Source organism: Pseudopipra pipra, chromosome 29 (genome assembly GCF_036250125.1).
Source record: "Pseudopipra pipra isolate bDixPip1 chromosome 29, bDixPip1.hap1, whole genome shotgun sequence".
NCBI lineage: Eukaryota > Metazoa > Chordata > Aves > Passeriformes > Pipridae > Pseudopipra > Pseudopipra pipra.
The window spans coordinates 425,589-446,144 of record NC_087577.1 but is presented as its reverse complement, the minus strand read 5'-3'; the positions used below and the strand labels follow the sequence as shown (position 1 = coordinate 446,144).

General features: G+C 53.6%; 3 protein-coding genes across 3 annotated transcripts; 1 reads left to right on the top strand and 2 right to left on the bottom strand.

Annotated features, from left to right (window-relative positions):
* The first annotated feature begins 3,529 nt into the window (after nt 1–3,529).
* On the top strand, nt 3,530–5,138 carry LOC135403989 (feather keratin B-4-like). Its single transcript, XM_064638442.1, has 2 exons — nt 3,530–4,127; nt 4,442–5,138. Exon 2 carries the CDS (start codon nt 4,484–4,486, stop codon nt 4,937–4,939), a length of 456 nt encoding a protein of 151 aa, XP_064494512.1. The 5' UTR covers nt 3,530–4,127; nt 4,442–4,483; the 3' UTR covers nt 4,940–5,138.
* A 1,091-nt stretch (nt 5,139–6,229) lies between these two features.
* LOC135403904 (scale keratin-like) lies at nt 6,230–6,586 on the bottom strand. Its single transcript, XM_064638334.1, has one exon. The coding sequence runs from the start codon at nt 6,584–6,586 to the stop codon at nt 6,230–6,232; it is 357 nt and encodes a 118-aa protein (XP_064494404.1).
* Nucleotides 6,587–17,432: 10,846 nt separating this feature from the next.
* LOC135403928 (scale keratin-like) lies at nt 17,433–19,232 on the bottom strand. The gene is made up of 2 exons (XM_064638358.1): nt 18,694–19,232; nt 17,433–17,854 (listed from the first exon to the last, which is right to left on the bottom strand). Exon 2 carries the CDS (start codon nt 17,827–17,829, stop codon nt 17,440–17,442), a length of 390 nt encoding a protein of 129 aa, XP_064494428.1. The 5' UTR covers nt 17,830–17,854; nt 18,694–19,232; the 3' UTR covers nt 17,433–17,439.
* Between the last annotated feature and the right edge of the window lie 1,324 nt (nt 19,233–20,556).

Here is a 20,556-nt window from a genome sequence, read left to right as displayed (position 1 = left end):
ATTTGGGTTGCACTCCCCAGGACTCTGTAATGAGTGATGAAGAAAAAGGTCATTATTTCACACACGTTTATTTCTATATCTTCTCGAGATATTTATTGATTTTTTTTTAGTAAAGTGATGATTTTCACTGTAAAGTTGCTCTTCTTTTGTTTTATGATGCCTTTCACGCCCAGGATCAGGACATAAAGCTGTTTCCAATCAGCTTGAGTTTAAAAGAGGGGCTCACAAAACACATTTGGGCCCCTCAGCCCAGTCATTCACTCTTCAGGTGACCACATTTTATAACAGGACGGGGTTTTTTAACATTAAAAATAAATTAGAACCTTCATTCCTCTCTTGAGAACCCTGTGAAGCCCCAAGTTGCCAGGCTGGGATGTTGCTCTGCTGGCCCAGTTCTGTGCTGGGGCTGCTCCCTCCTGTGGAATCAGCTCAGGGTGACTCAGCCCCAGCCTGGCAGGGGCTGCCAAACCTGCCTGGAGTCTGGGTCCTGCTCCAGGCTGGCCTAGATCCATGTTCCAGGCTGGTTTAGGGCTCCAGGCTGGTCTAGATCCATGCTCCAGGCTGGTTTAGGGCCATGTTCCAGGGTTAGACTCAGCTCAGGTATCTTTTGAAATCTCTGACACAAATTCTGGTGTTTCCTGAACTCCACAGAGAAGTTCTGAGGTTTGGCTGCCCTGAGATAAATCCAGTAACACAGTTCTGGAGCAAGGAAAAAAAAAAGCAGAGAAGGAAAGAAAAAGGGATTATTGGGAGGAGAATCGATTCATATTTACAGCTGAGGGACACTCAGGGAGTGACAAACCTAAAGAGCTTATTCAATATTAAATCTTTGGAAAGTCTGGGCCCTGTGGGTCTGTTTGGGGCTCCACATGAGGTCAGTGCAGAGGTGACCTTCCTGTCACTCCTCTCAGGGTCACCTGGCCCTGAGCAAAGCAGGGGGACCTGTTCCTATGGTTTTTCTTTAGAACAGCTACAGCTTGATCCAAAAAATTAATACCACGAGTGCATTAAAAAGATTGACAAGTGTAAACATTTATTGCACTCTGAGCAAGCAACATTTTCCAAGCAGTCCAGGAATGTTCCAGCACTCCCAGGGCCCCGTCCCTCAGCCCATGAATCAGCCCTGCAAATACTCCAAATATTCCAGTTGCCAAACCTCCAGTCAGTCAGACCTGCTGATGAACCAAAAGGCTTTGCTTTGCATGAAAGGTAGAGAGAACCCAAGAGTGGTGACCAACCCCTCCCTGAAAGGTCCCACTGGTGCTGTTTCCCCAGGGAGATTGTGACTGGGAGCTCTGGGAGTTGTCACCTCCCAATCCTGCACTGAGACACCCCAGGGGTGACCAACCCCTCCCCAAAAGGTCCCACTGGTGAGAGGTTGTGACTGGGAGCTCTGGGAGTTGCCACCTCCTAATCCTGCACTGAGACACCCCAGGGGTGACCAACCCCTCCCCAAAAGGTCCCACTGGTGCTGTTCCCCCAAGGAGGTTGTTCCTGGAAGCCCTGAAAGCTCTGAAAGCTCTGAAAGCTCTGAAAGCTCTGAAAGCTTTGGAGTTGGTGGTTCCTGAGTTAAACCCAAAGTCCCTGAGCTTGTTTTTCAGCTCCAGGGCCCAACCCCTCCCCAGCTGGTCCCTCCTGCCCTTCCCAAGGCGCTCAGGGATGGGGAGCTGGCTTGGAGGAACAACACAATTGTCCCCATTATAACACCAGTTCCCCCTGGCAGCAACCAGCAAACCACCCTGGAAGCTGCTGGAAACTCGTCCCTGGAGTTGCATTTTCCTGCCATAAATTATCCATTTGTTTCCCCCTGGATTCAGAAGCTCCAGAGACCAAAGCACTGCCCTGAGGAGGAAAGGCTGGAAGGGGAATGTTGGCAAAGGCACTGCTAAAATCAGGATTAGCAGGAGCTTTGTTTCCCAACAGCTCTGCTGCTCTTGCACCTCTTAATTGTTGAATGTAAGTGGGATGGTTGCATTTATAGGGGTTCTGTAAACCTGTCTCCTGCCACCCCACACGCTGTTCTTTGCAAGGAAAAGCCCTCAGGAAATGTCTCCTGGGCCGTGTTGGTGCAGAATCTGCTCCTTCGGGGTGTCCAACACAACTGGAGCTTCCAACAGGAATTTACAGGCTGTGTAATGAGATAATGAGTCCATAATTGTTCATTCTGAATCTGCTGCTGATTCCTCGGAGGAGCCTCAGCTGTGGCAAAGAGTGGCAGGGACTCACCCCCTCCTGGACTTTATTTTTGCTGATTTATGGTTTGCTGCCTGGTTTGGGCTTCCAGAGACTCAACTCTCCCTCCCCTCAGAAGCCCTCGAGGTGCTGGAGCCAGTCCAGAGACACGACGTTGCTTTTCAAAGAAAATGGGCAATTTAGGTTTTGAAAACTTTGGGGTTAAACGCCCTGGTCGACGTGTTGAACCCCAGATCCTCCAGCTGGAAGCAGAGCTGGAGAGCAAATAAATCCCCGGGCTCCCAATTTCCACGGGGAATCAAAAATTCTTCACACAATGACAAGTAAAACTATCCCTGGAGGAGGAAGGCCTGTGGAATTTGTGCTGCATGTGTTTAATGGGAGGATCTGAATTTATCCCACTACAAGGCTGGTTTCAATTTATTTATTTTTTTTTTTTAGCAGCTTAAGCTCAGATTTTACACAGGGAAATCTTCTTATGTATTTTTCAATGGATGGAGCAGATTTACACCATACAGAGACCAGAAGGTCTGTGAATTTAACACTTTGATTGTAGTGCAGCAAAGGGAATAAATTGCCTTTCGTGTCAAAGAAAACAGCCGTGACCTGCAGAGCCACGAAGTGTCTGCCCGGGAGGACGAGGAGATTAAGGTTTGAAGTGAAACTATTACTCATTATCAAGAACCCCAAAGTGCAACAACCTGTAATTAATGTTATTACAGCCGAGCTCTGTAGCTACAACACGTTAATCACACGGAGGTGCTTTGATTCTGCGGCAAAAAAAAAAATAAAATAAAAAATTAAAACAACAACGAGGGAAGTGTTGCCTGGAGCTTCCTCATCACCATCCCCCAGAATTAATCCGTGCCTAAAGTACAGGGCTGGAGCCGCGCAGGGCGGGACCGGGCAGAGGGAGGCAGGAGTTGCAGCCGGGGACGGTTCTGCCCATCCCATTGGAATTCTCCTTCCTCCTGCCCCATCCAGAGGCGGAGGGCAGGAGGTGTGTTTGTTGTATTTGTCAGAGCTGGGATTATCCCGCTCGGGAGGGTCAGAGGGGACATTTGCAGCCCCCGCGGGGATGGATCTCCACGGGAACGGAGGGGTGGGAGGAGAACACGGGGACAGTTTGTGTCCGGAGAAGGGACCTGCCCCCGGAGCTCCGTGACCGCCTTCACCGGGAACAGGGAATGGGGCCTTAAAGCTCATCCCATTCCACCCCAGGCTGCTCCAAGCACCTTAAAGCTCGTCCCATTCCACCCCCGGGCTGCTCCAAGCACCTTAAAGCTCATCCCATTCCACCCCCAGGCTGCTCCGAGCACCTTAAAGCTCGTCCCATTCCACCCCCGGGCTGCTCCGAGCACCTTAAAGCTCGTCCCATTCCACCCCCGGGCTGCTCCAAGCACCTTAAAGCTCATCCCGTTCCACCCCCGGGCTGCTCCGAGCCCCGTCCAACCCGCCCTTGGACACATCCCTGGAATAACTCGTGCCAGGGCCTCCCTCCTCCCCCAGGGAAGGATTCCTTCCTAATTTCTGCCCCAAACCTGCCGCGGGTGGGTTTTTAACGCGGCCCCCGCAGCTCTGCTCGGGCTGACGGGGCGGGGACGCTCCAAAGGTGGGACTCGATGACCTGGGAGGTTTTTTCCCGGCCCAGATGATTTTGTGATCCCGCGTTGTCGCTGCAACCGGTGATCAAGGGGAAGCCCAAACCACCCGTCCGATGGGTATCGCCTTTGGGGGCAGAACAACCCCTCCGAGAGGTAATTACGGCGGGCGAGGAGCGAGCCGAGGCACAACCTCCGATTTGCAAGTAAATGAGATAATCACCGACAAATAGGCCCTTTACCCGCCGGGCGCTTGCAGGGATTGTATAAAAGCACTCGCAGCTCAAGGCTGTTTAACCTCCATCTCCGAACTTTCCCTCTTCGGCGGATCAGGTAAGTCCGGGCTCGCTCTTTTGACTGTTAAATCTTTATTTTTCAGCGCTCAGCTTTGTTCCTCTGCCAAGCGACAAACGGGTCTCTGCTGCGGGGTTTGAGAGGTGTGGATTTGGGAAGCTGATCTCAGGGACCCCTGAGGGATTCAGACACTTCTCCTCGAGCGCGCGGGGCTTTAAATTCTCTCCCCTGCTCGTCCCGCCTCGCTACGGAAGCGCTTTGATGCTGGAAATTTGTTTTTTAGGATGGTTATTCAGCCGGATTCGCCGGAGGGAGGTGCTGGGTGTTATTTTGATCTCCTCCCTGTCTTTCAGACCGATCCCCGGCCCCAAAGCCTCTCCTGCGTCCCCAGAGCCATGTCCTACTGCGGAGAGCTGTGCCTGCCCTGCGGCAGCCCCTGCGAGCCGCCCTGCCCTCAGCCCCTGGCCAACGCCTGCAACGAGCTCTGTGTCACCTCCTGCGACGACTCCAGGGCCGTCATTTACCCCCCGCCCGTGGTCCTGACCTTCCCCGGGCCCATCCTGAGCTCCTGCCCCCAGGAAAGCGTGGTGGGCAGCTGCGGCCCCCCGGGCATCCCCCCGGGCATCGCCCGCTCCTTGGGCTCCGGGGGCTCCCTGGGCTACCGGGGGTACGGAAATGCCGCGGGTTTGAGGGGCTCCGTCCTCTTTGGGGGCTCCGGTGGTTACGGGGGGGGGTGTAACTCCAGCAGGTCCCACAATTCCGGCTGCTCGGCCCCGGGCAGGGGGAGCTGCAGCCCGTACCTGCCCCGCCAGTACAGCACCGGCAGCCGGGGGAGCTGCGGGCCCTGCTAAAGGATTCCCGGGAGCTCCGGGGCGAGAAAACCGCGGATACGGAGCTGGAATCCTAGGGCAGCGCTGAGGAAAGCAGAAATTCCTGTCGGAAATGCAGAAGCTTTGTGATTTGGAAGGTCCTGAAGTGCCTGTGTCTGTCCCCCGGGTGATTGTGACTGTCGGCTTTGCTTCTCGTGCCCATTAAAAGCCATGTTGCACAGCACTGACCCGTGGTCATTCCACCCCTCCCTTCCTTCTGAGCTCCCTTATTCCTCTCCCAGATGCTGCATTTAATTCCCAGTAGTCACCAGGGATGGTTTCCTTCCAGCCACAAGTACTCGGATACTTTGGAAATGAGAGTTTTGGCCCCTCAGTATTAAAAAACTATAAAATGCTCTTAAGAGCGGGAGAAAAGCTCTGCTTCTCCCTCTTTGGGTCCTCTCCATGGAGCAGCTGAAGCGAAGGCTTTCCCAGGATAGAAGGGAAATCTATTCCCAGCACTGGAATTTGCAATTAGCAGAAAATACACTTTTAAAGTGCAGTGAAGATGCTGAGGTCACTCCTTTCTCTCTGTAAGCTGGTGAGAGGATGGGGATGAATTCTGATCCAGCCAGGCAGTGCAGTTACTGAATCCCAGAATCCCAGGATGATTTAGGATGGAAAAGCCCTCCCAGCCCATGGATCCCCCTGTGCCCCATCCCCACCTTGGCCCCAGCCCAGAGCACTGAGTGCCACAGCCAGTCCTGCCCTGGGCACCTCCAGGGCTGGGCACTCCCCCACCTCCCTGGGCAGCCCCTGCCAAGGCCTGAACACCCTTTCCAGGGGGAAATTCCTCCTCATGGCCAACCTGACCCTCCCCTGGCACAGCTGGAGGCCGTTTCCCCTCCTCCTGTCCCTTGTTCCCTGGGAGCAGAGCCCGACCCCCCCCAGCTCCCCCCTCCTGTCAGGGAATTCCAGAGCCAGAAGGTCCCCCCTGAGCCTCATCCCCCCCTTCCACCACAAATCTCACAGAAGGTTTCAGGGCCAGCCCCATCTCGAGGGTAAATGGGCAGCACCCCCCTGGATCCAGGACACCTTGGGATGGACCCCACGGGCCTGACCCTCAACTGGGGCATCACTTGGGCACCACTGGCCAAGAGTTTCCAGCTGAGGAGAAAAGGAAAGCAGGGAACAAAGGCTGTGCTGCAACATCGACTTTAATGGAGGGAGGGCGAGGATTTAACAGCGGCAGAACGTCATCCCGAGGGCACAGGAGGGGCTGGGAGGGTTGGCTGGGGCCGAGTCCTGCTGATCCTCAGGAATCCACATCCCTCAGCAGGGCCCGCAGCTCCCAGCGCGGTAGGAGGAATACCGGGAATAGCAGGGGTAGGAATATCGGCCGGCCAGGGAAGCACCGGCTCCCCAGGAGCTCTGAGCACCCCCAGAGCTCCCCCAGGCAAAGGGACCCGCCGGCCCCACGGGCAGGGAGGTGCCCACCACGCTCTCCTGGGGGCAGGAGCTCAGGATGGGGCCCGGGAAGACGATGGACACGGGAGGGGGATAGACCACGGCCCGGGAGTCCCCGCAGGAGGTGACACAGGGCTCGTTCCAGGCGTCGGCCACGGGCTGGGGACACGTCAGCGGGCAGGGCAGGGAGCAGCGGGAGCTCAGCTGGCTGCAGAACGACATCCTGGGCTGGAGAGAGGCTGCAACACACGGGGGGACAAAGGGGAGCCTGTCAGTCACCCCAGGAACATTCCACAGGTTCCCCTCGGAGTCCCAGCAGGGTTGGGCTGGAAGGGACCTCGGGGATCAGCCACTTCCAAGCCCTGCCCTGGATTCAGCTGGGACACATTAGAAAGAAATTCCTGCCTGGCAGGGTGGGGAGACCCTGGCACAGGTTATTCCAGGGGTGTCCCTGGATCCCTGCAAGTGGCCAAGGCCAGGCTGGACGGGGCTGGGAACAACCTGGGACAGTGGAAGGTGTCCCTGCCCCTGGCAGGGGGTGGAATGGGAGGGGATTTAAGGTCCCTTCCAACCCAAACCATTCCAGGATTCCATGAGTTTATCATTTCTCGAAGTCTGATGCTTCCCCTAGAAATCCCATTCCCTCCAAACCCTGCCAGCACCAAAGAAGCACCAGAACCCTTCTATTCTAATGAAAATAAAAACTCTACCAATAACAGGCAAAGCCACAGGAAGTGCTCAGACATTAAAACACATTAAAACACATTAAAACAACCATTCTATCATTCCAGAAACCTCCATCTTTAAGGTCCCTTCCAACCCAAACCATCCCAGGAATCCACATTAAAGTGATTTTAGGTCAGACTTACCAAGCTGAGCAGCAAGGAGAAGCTCAGAGGAGTGGATTGAGTGGATTGAGGAGCTCTGTGCTCTGAGCACTTTTATACCATTGCCCAGGGTCTGAGCCACCCTTTGGGCATTCAGCCCTCCCTCCTTCCACCCCAAACCTCCCTGCCCTTGGCACGGCAGCGGGTGGAGGGATCCGGGCACGTTGTTTGCTCTTGGGCAACAGGAGCTGGGTGGGATCCCAGCCCACGGGAACCTTTCATCTCAGGACAAGGTCGGGATTCACCCTCAGCAGTTTCTTCCTACTCAGCACAAAATTGAACTTCCTCCTTCCACTCCTCTGAGCTCCAAAGCACAAAACCCCAAAATGTTCCGCTTTGTTCTGAGGCATCACAGCGGCCCCTGCTCTGTCACACACAGGGTTTCACATGAAATACCCTTCTCTGGTCACACACAGGATTTCACATTAAACGCCTTTCTCTGGTCACACACAGGATTTCACATTAAACACCTTTCTCTGGTCACACACAGGATTTCACATTAAACACCTTTCTCTGGTCACACACAGGATTTCACATTAAACACCTTTACAACTGAGGAATTGCATCCAGCTCCTCACCCAGTGCAACAGAGCACAGAGCAAAGTCAGGGGGCAAATGCTGGGTCCTCCTGCACCTGAATTTGATGATTTTAAAGGACTTTAAACTCAGAAATGTTGCTCAGAGTGTTTCTGAGCTGCAGAGCTGAACCAGGTTCCACGTGCTGGTTCCTCCTGGCAGTGGAAGGCACGGAAGGAGCCCCGTCCCTGCCCTGCAATCTGCATTCCTGTGGCTTCTCCAGGTGGGATGGAAGGGCTCTGTCTCCACTGGCCTTTATTGTAAACACAGGCATTGCCTGGTGCTGCTCCTCAGCTACTTTGGAAACAAGAGTTTGGGCCCTTCCTTTCCCTTCAGGGAAAAATCCAACCTGGAAAAGTGAAGATGCCCCGGAGTGCAGAGCCAGGGCCAGGGGGAGCTCCAGGCCCAGGGGGCTGGAGCAGATTCCCAGCACCCAGGAATTTGGGGAGAGGCCTTTGGGTGCCCTCCTTGTCCTGCCTTGGGGTGAGGACAACCCAGTCCCGTGGGGCTGAGGATCCTTCCCTTCCCCATCCCTTGGGACTGAGGATCCTTCCCCATCCCATCCCATCCCATCCCACGGGACTGAGGATCCTTCCCTTCCCCATCCCTTGGGACTGAGGATCCTTCCCTTCCCTTCCCCATCCCATGGGGCTGAGGATCCTTCCCTTCCCTTGCCCATCCCATGGGGCTGAGGATCCTTCCCTTCCCCATCCCATGGGGCTGAGGATCCTTCCCTTCCCTTGCCCATCCCATGGGGCTGAGGATCCTTCCCTTCCCCATCCCATGGGACTGAGGATCCTTCCCTTCCCTTCCCCATCCCATGGGGCTGAGGACCCTTCCCTTCCCCATCCCATGGGGCTGAGGACCCTTCCCTTGCCCATCCCATGGACTGAGGACCCTTCCCTTCCCCATCCCATGGACTGAGGACCCTTCCCTTCCCAGCCCAACCCCAGCTGGTTTGGTCCCTGCTCCTGCCAGGCCCGACCTGGAGCTCCTGTTCTCGTGGTATCAGGGCACCAGCCCCGTTTCCATGAGCCAGGAGATAATGGGATTGTAATTACAAATAATGACACGAGTCCAGGCCATGCCCGGGATCTCCTCCCAGGGGCTCATTTCACTGCCAGGGCAGGGTTGGCAAATCATTTGTGTCTCTGTCTTAATCCTCTCTGCTGGAAATCACCAGCAGTGATTCCCCACTTCCCGTGGGTGTTACGGGCTTGAAAAGAGCAGGGTTTGACCTGCTGGGGGAAAAAAAATGCTTTTATGTTTCAATAGAAAATATTTATATGTAAAGGATAAATTTAAATATTTTTTAAAAAATTAAAATATGGTTTATTGCTTAATAAACATGATTTATTTATATTTATATATAAATATATATTTATAGGTATTTATATTCATATATATTTATATTGTTATATATTTATCTTTAATGCTTAATAAACTTGGTTTATTTATATTTATATATACAAATATATATTTTTTTATATATTTATAATTTTATATATTTATATTTTTATATATTTATATATATTTATCTTTAATGCTTAATAAACTTGGTTTATTTTCATTTATATATACAAATATATATATTTATGTATATTTATATTTTTATATATTTATATTCATATATATTTATATTTTTATATATTTATGTATATTTATATTTAATGCTTAATAAACTTGGTTTATTTACATTTATATATACAAATATATATATTTATGTATATTTATATTTTTATATATTTATATTTTTATATTTATATTTTTATATATTTATGTATATTTATATTTAATGCTTAATAAACTTGGTTTATTTACATTTATATATACAAATATATATCTATTTATGTATATTTATATTTTTATATATTTATATTTATATATATTTATATTTAATGCTTAATGAACTTGTATTTTCTGGTTTGCAGAACATTTCCTGTGGGCTCAGCACCTTTCAGAGGGAAGGGCTGCACCAGTCACAGGTTCCCTGAGCTGGGAGCGATGAGTGGTCCCTCTGAAAGGAAAACAGGGATCAGCAGGTGCCTGGGTTTGTGCTGAATCCTTTTCCTCCAAACTTCTGAATCATTTTCTTCATCCTCACCCGAAAGTTCTCTTCCCTCTCCAGATGATCTCAGGGAGTCCTTTGCAACTCCTTCCCTGGAAATCCCGTTTGCTCCGTGCTCACATTTTAATACCCCCATTATTATTTCCCAACCTCGCTGTTTCCTTATCTCGAGACAATGTCAAATCCTTGTTTTTTCACCCCTTTACACACAACCACTCATTTGTCCAACACCCAAATGAATTGGGCAACCTTTATTGTTGATTTCTTAATGGGATTATTAAAAGTCTGAGGCAAAATAAGACGTTGTTGATTCAGAGGGAAAGCTGGGAGGGGCCCTGGGCACATCCCTTCATCTCCTGCCCCGGCCCTGAGCCAAGGGCTCGGTTTGGGGAGCTGGAATTGGGGTCTGAGCCCCTCTGCCCCTCAGGGGAGACCCCCCAGCCCTGGGGAGCAGCCCCTGGAGCTGCTGGAGCCACTGCAGAGGGGCTGAGCAGAGGGATGGAGCAGCTCTGCTGGCAGGGAAGGCTGGGAAAATCGGGATTGTTCAGCTCTGGGGTGACCTGACTGTGGCCTTGCAGGACCTGAAGGGGCTCCAAGGAATGTGGGGAGAGACTCTGGACAAGGGCCTGGAGTGGCAGGACAAGGGGGTGGGGGGGTTCAGAGCGACAGAGAGGATTTTTGGATGGATATTGGGAAGGAATCCTTCCCTGGGAGGGTGGGCAGGCCCTGGCACAGGGTGCCCAGAGAAGCTGTGGCTGCTCCATCCCTGGAAGTGTCCCAGGCCAGGCTGGAGCAACCTGGGCCAGTGGAAGGTGTCCCTGCCCGTGGCAGGGGGTGGGACTGGATGGTATTTCGGGTCCCTTCCAACCCAGGGATTGGGATCCTGGGATCCTTGGAATCCCGGGATCCTCCCAGGATTCCAAAATAACCCCCAGTTGCTCGTCTCTTGCATTAATAAAGGTGATAAAAGGAAATCCCAGACCCTGATAAAAATCCCGAGTGTTTCACAGCCATGGACATTGCACAGGTATTTTTTATATAAAACCTCACACACTTCAAACTTTACTTTTATACACTTCGTGCATCTACACTTTTAATTTTACACACTTTATACTTCAACAATGTATGATTTACGTGAGTTTGTGGAAGGAATCCTCCCCTGGGAGGGTGGGGAGGGCCTGGCACAGGTTGCCCAGGGAAGGGCAGGGAGAAGCTGCTGATGCAGCCAAGGTGACCTGTCACCATCAAACCCACCAGGGTCACTGGAGGGAGCAAGAAATTCCCTCAGGACAGAGCCAGGAGTAAGAAAAGAGCAAAGCAAACCCCTCGAAATCCCAGCAGCTGCACCTCCCACCCCTCCTGCCTCCTCCTGCCTCTGTTTTTGTTTCATTCTCTTTTTTGTTTGGTTCGTTTTCTGTTTTGGTTTCGTTCTCCTTTTTCTTTGTTTGGTTTTGTTATTTCGTTTGTTTTTCGACCCCGTTTTCCCTTCAAATATTTTGGTGAAACCTGCAAAAGGGACAAACACTGTGGGAAGGAGACAGATCAGCAGGGCAGGGGGGATTTCTGCCTCCCTGGTCCTTGCTGAGGGGTCTCTGGGTTCCTCCTGCCAGCCCCAAACCCCAGCTCAGCAGGCACAGGGACATTGGGAGAGGTTCCCTCAGCGAGGCTGAACCCCCTGACACTCGGGAGGAGGAAATAACCTTTCCCACTGTGGAATCCTGGACCCTTTTCCCGTGAAACCTCTGGAGAAGCAGCTCCCAGGTGCCCATTTTAATCAGATTTTCCCCCTGCAAGGGGAGCTGTGGCAGCTCTGGGAAATCAAACATCCCATCTCTGCCTCTCTGAGCTTTCCTTTCCCCCCCCTGGACCCCAGATGGTCCCAAAGAGCCCCTGGGAAGCCCCTCCTTGCTCGGGAGGATTTTCTGCTTCACCCCCAGGTTTCTGTTGCCCACTCAGCTCTCCTGGACGTGCAGGAGTTCTCTGACTGCTCCTGCTGACTCTGGGGTTCCCATTTCCTCGTGGGTGACACAACAGCCCAGCTCAGGGTTCACCAGGTCCTTCCTGGCACCAAACCCACTCCCGGGGCTGCTTTTGGGTGGGAATGAATCAAACTCCTTTCCTTTTGGGATTCTTTCACGTCCTTCTCCACCTTAAGGAGAATTAGGCACCAGGTTTCCTGAGCCAGGATTCCACAGTGGAATTTATTGCTGTAATTAAGGGCCTGAATCCTTTAATGTCCCCCATCAATGGATTGATTGTTGTATTGATCAAGGAATCAAACCCTGGTGCCATCAGGGCGCTGCCACTCAAGGTCTTGTCCTGGAAAATCCTCTAAAAAGGGCAAAGGCAACAAAAAAAGCTGGAGTTTCCCCCTCTCTGTGTGGATTCCAGGGCAAGCTGAGAACTGTTTGTTGATTCCTTTTCCCCACCTGTGAGTCAATCCTAGACCATAAAAGATATAAACTGCAGTGCAGTTTTGAACCAGCTGCTTTTGGTTTCATTGAGCTGCCCCTCGTTCCCAGGGGGGGGTTTGGAGAGGCTGGAACCTGCTGTGGCTGGAGATGTAACGGGGTGACGTGTCCAGGTGTGCTGGAAAGCTGGGATTGCCCAACAGTTGGTGATTGTGAGCTGTGAGTGTTGTGTGTCATCCCTGCTGCTCGGAACCTGCTCCAGCACCACGTGCAGGGGGTGGCTCAGACACCCCAGACCCTCCCAGCAGGAGGATAAAACCCTGGGCCACTCACACCCTCCCAGCAGCTTCTCCTCACTCCTCCTCGGGGACTCAGGTAAGGTTTTCATTCTTTGCACCTTTTTTACACGGTCTTTTAATGCTGATTAACTGAACCCTACGTGGAATTCTGCTGGGGGCCTGAGGGGCTGTTCCAGCACCTTTGCTGAGGCTGCAGAGGGCTCAGGGCTGGGATCCTCCAGCTCCCTGAGGGAATCCTGCACTGCTTGCTGAGTCCTTCAAGGATTCACAGCCCTGAGCTCCTAAGGCTGGGATAGAAATGAGCTGCAGCCCAGTCCTGGCTGGGACAGAAATGAGCTGCAGCTCAGTCTGGGCTCTGGTGGGGGGTGAAGCTCAGGTTTGAAGCTCCCTGTGAAAGGGGGTTCTACAAACCCCCTCCTTCCACTGAATTCCCAAAGTTCCACCAGTCCTGTCCCACCACTGGGCTGCTTTAAAATGACCCTGGAGGAGCCCCAGGGGAGCCCTCCTTGGGGTCTGCAGGTTCCTCCTCGGGGTCTGCAGGTTCCTCCTTGGGCTCTGCAGGTTCCTCCTGAGGGGGGAACCCCTGGTGGGATTTTGGGGTGTCTGTGCAGGGCCAGGGTTGGACCCGGGTGATCCTCGTGGGTTCCTCTCAGCTCAGAGCACTCTGTGACTCCAAGCCCTGTGTTCCTGTGTTTCAGAGCCACCTCCAGAGCAGCACCATGTCCTCCCCCAGGCAGATCTGCAGCTCCTCTCCCTGCTGGGTGTCCTGCCCCCAGCCCGTGGCCGACGCCTGGAACGAGCCCTGTGTCACCTCCTGCGGGGACTCCCGGGCCGTGATCTACCCCCCTCCCGTGGTCATCACCTTCCCTGGGCCCATCCTGAGCTCCTGCCCCCAGGAGAGCGTGGTGGGATCCTCAGCACCAGCTGCCCTGGAGGCCTCCCTGGGCTCTGGGGGATTTTACGGCTCCAGAGGCTCCTTTTGCTCCGGGCTGTCCCAGGGAAGGGAGTTCTCGTCCTCTTATTGCTCCCCCAGGGTCGGTGGGTACAGGTTCAGGAGGTGGGAGCCCTCCCAGAGCCAGCAGGAGTTCTCTTTCTCCAAGAGCAGCAGCCAGGGTGCTGAATGCAAGATCCAGTCTCAAGACTGAAATGGCTTTTTAAAATGCTGCCATGAAAAGGCTGATTCCTGCTGCCCCTTGATTGTGTCTGTGCTTGTGCCCACTCCTGTGCCTCCTGCCTCAGCTCTGAATGTGTTCTTCTGCTCCTCTCACATCCAAATTTCAAATGCATCCATATTCCTCCCACATCCCAACCAATATCATCATCCAGGGAGCAAAAGGGAAAAGTTTGTGCCCTGTGATTTCTCCCACTCGGAGCTGCTCTTGGTGTCCACCAGGAGCTGTGAGAACTGGACTGCAGGGGGAAGCTGACACTTGGAGGAGAAGGAAAGAACACACTGCTGGGAATGAAGCTTCCTGAAACCAGAGGCCAACTGTGTAAAAGCCTCAAAGCCTCATTTTCTGTACCTTTCCCCCCTCTGTCACCCATTAATAAATCAGGCTGCATCATAATCTGAGTGTTCTGGCTTTGCTCTCTGCCTGCTTTGGGGAAACAACACAACTGAGGGACTCTCCTGGGCACAGGGTTGGTGTTTCCACCCTAATTAAGCCCCCAGCTGATCCTCATCCCCCCCAGCTGATCCTCATCCCCCCCAGCTGATCCTCATCCCCCCTAACTGACCCTCATCCCCCCTAACTGATCCTAATCCCCCCCAGATGACCCTCATCCCCCCTAACTGACCCTCATCCCCCCTAACTGATCCTAATCCCCCCCAGCTGATCCTAATCCCCCCTAACTGATCCTCATCCCCCCCAGCTGATCCTCATCCCCCCTAACTGATCCTAATCCCCCCCAGCTGACCCTCATCCCCCCAACTGACCCTCATCCCCCCCAGCTGATCCTCATCCCCCCTAACTGATCCTAATCTCCCCCAGGTGATCCTCATCCCCCCTAACTGACCCTCATCCCCCCCAGCTGACCCTCATCCCCCCTAACTGACCCTCATCCCCCCCAGCTGACCCTCATCCCCCCTAACTGACCCTCATCCCCCCCAGCTGACCCTCATCCCCCCTAACTGATCCTAATCCCCCCCAGCTGACCCTCATCCCCCCTAACTGACCCTCATCCCCCCTAACTGACCCTCATCCCCCCTAACTGATCCTAATCCCCCCCAGCTGACCCTCATCCCCTCTAACTGACCCTCATCCCCCCCAGCTGATCCTCATCCCCCCTAACTGACCCTCATCCCCTCTAACTGACCCTCATCCCCCCCAGCTGATCCTCATCCCCCCCAGCTGACCCTCATCCCCCCTAACTGATCCTAATCCCCCCCAGCTGACCCTCATCCCCCCTAACTGACCCTCATCCCCCCCAGCTGATCCTCATCCCCCCCAGCTGACCCTCATCCCCCCTAACTGACCCTCATCCCCCCTAACTGACCCTCATCCCCCTCAGCTGACCCTCATCCCCCCTAACTGATCCTAATCCCCCCCAGCTGATCCTAATCTCCCCTAACTGATCCTCATCCCCCCCAGCTGATCCTCATCCCCCCCAGCTGATCCTCATCCCCCCCAACTGATCCTCATCCCCCCAACTGACCCTCATCCCCCCCAACTGATCCTCATCCCCCCCAGCTGACCCTCATCCCCCCCAACTGACCCTCATCCCCCCCAGCTGACCCTCATCCCCCCTAACTGACCCTCATCCCCCCTAACTGACCCTCATCCCCCCCAGCTGATCCTCATCCCCCCTAACTGACCCTCATCCCCCCCAGCTGATCCTCATCCCCCCCAGCTGATCCTCATCCCCCCTAACTGACCCTCATCACCCTCAGCTGATCCTCATCCCCCCTAACTGATCCTCATCCCCCCGAGTGCCCAGTCCCAGTGACCCCCCGAGTGCCCAGTCCCAGTGACCCCCCGAGTGCCCAGTCCCAGTGACCCCCTATGAGTGCCCAGTCCCCATGATGAACATGTTTTGTAACGTTTGCAGCCGAGCTGGATGTTCCCTCCAGGACAGGTGTGGTTCTTGGCCACCTGCTCACACAGAAAGTTAAACCTGGCAGCTCCCGAGGTCCTCCCTGTGTCTCAACACTGCCCGAGGCTCCAGTTTAACTATATCCCCATACATTGATTTTATGATGGTTTTCATTGGTTTAAAGTAGCCCTGGGATCCACGGGTAGAATTTTCCTTGGAACAGAGAGCAGGAATTTTCACCTGAATGGCAAATCTTTGCTGGAATTCTGGGAGTTGTTTGAACTTTTCTCTTCTAAACCCCTGGCAGCTCCACTTAAAATCAAACAAAGAGCAGCTGTTAAGTGTTCCCTGCTCAGCAACACGTGTGAGGGTGGGGAGGCCCTGCCCAGGTTATCCCATGGATCCATCCCTGGAGGGGAGCAGGAACTGAACCGACAGTGTCTCATCCTGACCCGCAGAGGTCACTGCACCCTCTCTCATCCTCCCGCGCTCCGGGCACGTCTTTGGATCCCGGTAAAAGGGATTTGACCGTTGTCACAGCTGCAGGATCTTCATTAGTTTCAGGTGTTTCAAATTAAGGCTTGATCAGACTCACCTGAAAAAGCGATTTGTTTTAAAGCTCATTCTCCCCTTTAACTTATAAAAAATAATTCAGTAAACCACGTCTGGAATCCTTTGGAAGTGTCTGGAGGTTGTTTGGAACTGGTTTTTGAGCAGCCTGGTCTAGTGAAAGATCAGGCCCGTGGCAGAGGGGTTGGGCTGGATGAACTTTGGAGGCCCTTTCCAATCCAAACCATTCCCAGATTCCATAATTCCACGACCTGCAAAATAACCCACGTCCTGTGTACTCTGCCCGTGCCATGCATCACCCTCCACCTAAAATCAGAACTCACCTAAAATCAGAACTTCCTGAAAACATGTCAGTTTGACTAATTATCTCATTTTCAGAGGCTGTTTGGGAAGGCCCCACTGAAATCATGTTTAAATAACAGGACTTGAGCTACTGTTGGTCCAGGAATGATTGGGACAAGGTGGAGATGGGCCAAAGGTTGGACCTGGTGATCTGGGAGGGTTTTTCCAGCCTCAGTGACTCTGGGATTCTGTTATTTCAAACCTTTGATACCTTCAAAGGATGGAAAGCTGCAACTCAGGAGCTTCACCACAGGAAGGTTTTAACCCCACGTAAAATCAGTGCTAAAGGGGTTTGGGTTCTACTGCCCGGGGAGCACCTTGGTCCTGACTTTTGGGAAGGTGCCACCCGGGACAGGCTGTGGCTGAAGGGAAGAAGGGAGACCAGAGGCTGCTGTGAGATGCAACAAGTTTTAATGAGCGAGAAATGCCTGTTGGCAAAGCGAGATATCAGAGAGCACGGAAAAACCCCTTCCAGCCAATTCCAGGGCACGGAAAACCCCCTTCCAGCCAATTCCAGGGCCCGACCAAGGAACGTCCTGCTCCGAGACATCCCCGTCCTCAGCCGGCTCCTCCCGGCTGCTGTGCAGCTGCTGCCAAAGGTTCTCGTCACTGGGGGTGGTGTCCACAGGGAATGAGAGCCCTGGGATGGTTCCAAAAACTGGGAAAGCTGGAACAGGCGACAACAGCAACGAGGAGACGCTGAGGGGCCCCCAAAGAGCGGGAGAAGGATGAGAAAGGCGAAGGGGCGGGAGCTCCACGGCGGGGCTGCGGGAAGGCCGAGCCCTCGTCCTCATTGCTCCGGTTTGGGGTCTCCCCCGGGGCTCTGGGGACCCCCCTGGGGCTCTGGGGGCTCAGCAGGGCTCTGGGGACCCCCCTGGGCTCTGGGGGCTCAGCAGGGCCCGCAGACGTTGCGGAGGACGCGGCTGTAGCGGCGCGACGAGAAGGGGCCGCAGGAGCTGCTGCCGAGCGCGGCCAGGGCCGGGCTCCCGTACCCGAACTGGGCCCCGGACCCAAACTGGGCCCCGTAGCCCAGGGAGCCCCCGTAGAGGCCCCCCAGCCCCAGGGAGCCCCCGAAGGCGGGTGCCCCCGCGGAGCCCACCACGGCTTGCTGGGGGAAGGAGCTGAGGATGGGCCCGGGGAAGGTGACCACCACGGGCGGCGGCTGGATGAAGGCCGTGGAGTCGGGGCACTGCCGCACGCACGGCTCGTTGCAGCTGTTGGCCACGGGCTGGGGGCAGGAGATGCTGGGGGTGGTGGGGCACACGTCGTAGCAGGACATCTTCTCTTCAGGGAGGGAGGTGATCCTGCAACACAGAGAGGGAGCCGCTCAAAAACAAAGCATGAGGTCAAAGGGAACGACAGGTCGGGGTTCGGGGTTGGGTTGTTGGGGAATGAGGGGAAACCAGCCCGGGGTGCAAATGTTGGGGCAGTTTTGGTGACTGCAATGGAAGGATGGTCTGGAGCTGCTGCAGAGGGTCCAAAGGAGGCAGCAGGGATGGGGAAGGGCCTCGAGGGGCTGAGGGCACCGAGTATGTTCAGATGGAGCAGAGGAGAATGAGGGGAGACCTCAGTGCAGCTCCAGTTCCTGGGCAGGGGCAGAGGAGGGGCAGGGACTGAGCTCTGCTCTGGGGGACCAGGGACAGCACCCAGGGAACGCCAGGGTCAGGTTGGACCTCAGGGTTTAAAATAAGCTCTTTCTCCAGGTGGGTCATTAAAGAACTTAAGATATGGCCAAGCCTCTCTAATTCAGTGAACTGAAGTGGGGCAGGAGAATTCTGCATTTTAAAGCTTATTCCACCCTGCATTTTCGGTCTCCTACCAGTACAAGAATGGCCAAATACGAATTATAGGGAAATAATGTGAAATAAAACAGTATTATATGATGTTTAGTAATAATACATATTATTTAAAATAAATGCCTCAGCCCCTGATCTTGGCTCCTAAAGCCTCGCAGTAAAACAACTTGCCAAGATACTCCAAAAATAAGATTAAAAATAAGTTAAGGAAGAAGAAACAAAGGAAAAACTTCACCCTAAACCCAGTAAAGCAATGCCAGTGAACAGCAGCCTAAGCTCTAGAATTATAAAGAATAAAACTGAGGCACTGTGGCACCCAGAGAGAAATGAAGTGGCATCAGACTTACCCGGTGTGGAGGAGAGAGGCAGGAGGGTGAGATGGAACAGCCCTGGGTAGCTGCTGCTTTTATAGAGCCCTGGAGATGGCCTGGGGGGGCTGAGCCACAGCCCAACTCCCCGAGTGATGAAACCCTCCTTGCTTTGCAAAATCACCGAAATCTCTGCCTGGCACAACCTGCACATTCCGCCTTCCCTTTCATCTCGGAGCCCAGAGGACCAGTTTCACTGCTGGGACCCTCCCACCCAGCTCTTGCAGCAGGAATTAAACTCCTTCCAGTTAGTTAACACTTCCTTCATTACCTTCCCCTAATGATTTTAATGGGAGCTGGAACCTGCTGTCGTGGACATGTTTGGGTTTGATGCTTCAGATCTGGCTCTGATCTCATCTGCTCACACATTTTGCAATGAAATGCTCAGCCAGGTGGAAAAACCTCCTGATCCTTCTCACAGCCACAAACCTGGGGGGCTTTGGCAGTTTTGGGCATTGGCAGCGGGGTTTGGGTTTAGAAATCCTGAATTGCCTTTATTGCAGAAAACATATTTTACTCCCTGAATCTGTTTAAACTGAAGGATGAAGTTTTCTCTGCAGGGATATCAGTTGTGTTTTTTTTCCAGATTCATTCAGGTTGGAAAAGCCCTCCAGGATCATCCAGTGCCCCCTGTGCCCCATCCCCACCTTGGCCCCAGCCCAGAGCACTCAGTGCCACAGCCAGTCCTGCCCTGGGCACCCCCAGGGCTGGGCACTCCCCCACCTCCCTGGGCAGCCCCTGCCAAGGCCTGACCACCCTTTCCAGGGGGAAATTCCTCCTGCTGCAAATGCAAACACGAATGGATCCCCACAGCTCTGTGCTGAGACTGCACAGCCCCAAAGGAGGACCTGGAATCACAGAAACATGGAATGCTCGGGGTTGGAAGGACCCTCAGGTCATCCCACTGCACCTCCCACCAGCCCAGGTTGCTCCAAGCCCAGTCCAACCCGGCCTTGGACACTTCCAGGGATGGGGCAGGCACAGCTTCTCTGGGAATCCCATTCCAGTCCCTCCCCACCCTCACAGGGGGGAATTCCTTCCCAGTGTCCCCCCTGAATTCCCCCCTGTCAGTGTGAACCCGTCCCCCTTGTCCTGCCAGCCCAGTTCCTGATGAACTCCCCTCTCCCCCTGTTCCCTGCAGCCCCCTCAGACCCCGGGGGCTGCTCTGGGGTCTCCACCCAACCTTCTCCTCTCCACACAAAGAGGTGAAAGGGGCAAATTCCTCCCTTGTTCCAAGAGATGAACCATTTTTGTGCCCCCCTGGGAATTCCCAGCCTTGCCCAGCCCCTGGTGGGGAGGGACAGGAGTTTCTGCAGGACAGTTCAGCCCCTCTGGGGTGCTGACCTTGCCAGAAATCACACCCAGACCAGCCCCATCTGCTCTCCTTGGCTGTGGGACACACGACCAGCTCAGCTAAAGCCCAGCCTGTGAACAGGGAGGGTCTGGGGAGACGTGTCCCACCCTCATTTCCAGACTCCCAAGCTCTGGGTCCCACCCCAGAAACCCTCATTTACCCGTGGGCTGGTTGCTTGTTGAATAAACACGTTTATTTACCACGATTTCTAAATAAATTTCGGAATGATTTGCTAAATAAACACATTTCTACCACTGACATGAGGAGGTTCCTTTTTCCCAGACCTCGAGGTGTCCCCAGGGGATGACAGGAAGGACAGTACTCACACTGAGTGTCCAAATACTCTTTGTGTGTGTTTTTAAGCACTTCCCAAACCCTCCTTAATAATTTACACATGAAGTGGGGTGTCATTATTGTCATATAAATATGTGGTTGGGTTCAAACAGCCCAACATTTTGAAATGTGGTCATTAAACTGTGAACTCTTCC

What these genes read in the sequence shown, in the direction of transcription:
- LOC135403928 (XM_064638358.1), bottom strand. Translation starts at nt 17,829, where the DNA reads ATGTCCTGCTACGACGTGTGCCCCACCACCCCCAGCATCTCCTGCCCC.
- LOC135403989 (XM_064638442.1), top strand. Translation starts at nt 4,484, where the DNA reads ATGTCCTACTGCGGAGAGCTGTGCCTGCCCTGCGGCAGCCCCTGCGAG.
- LOC135403904 (XM_064638334.1), bottom strand. Translation starts at nt 6,586, where the DNA reads ATGTCGTTCTGCAGCCAGCTGAGCTCCCGCTGCTCCCTGCCCTGCCCG.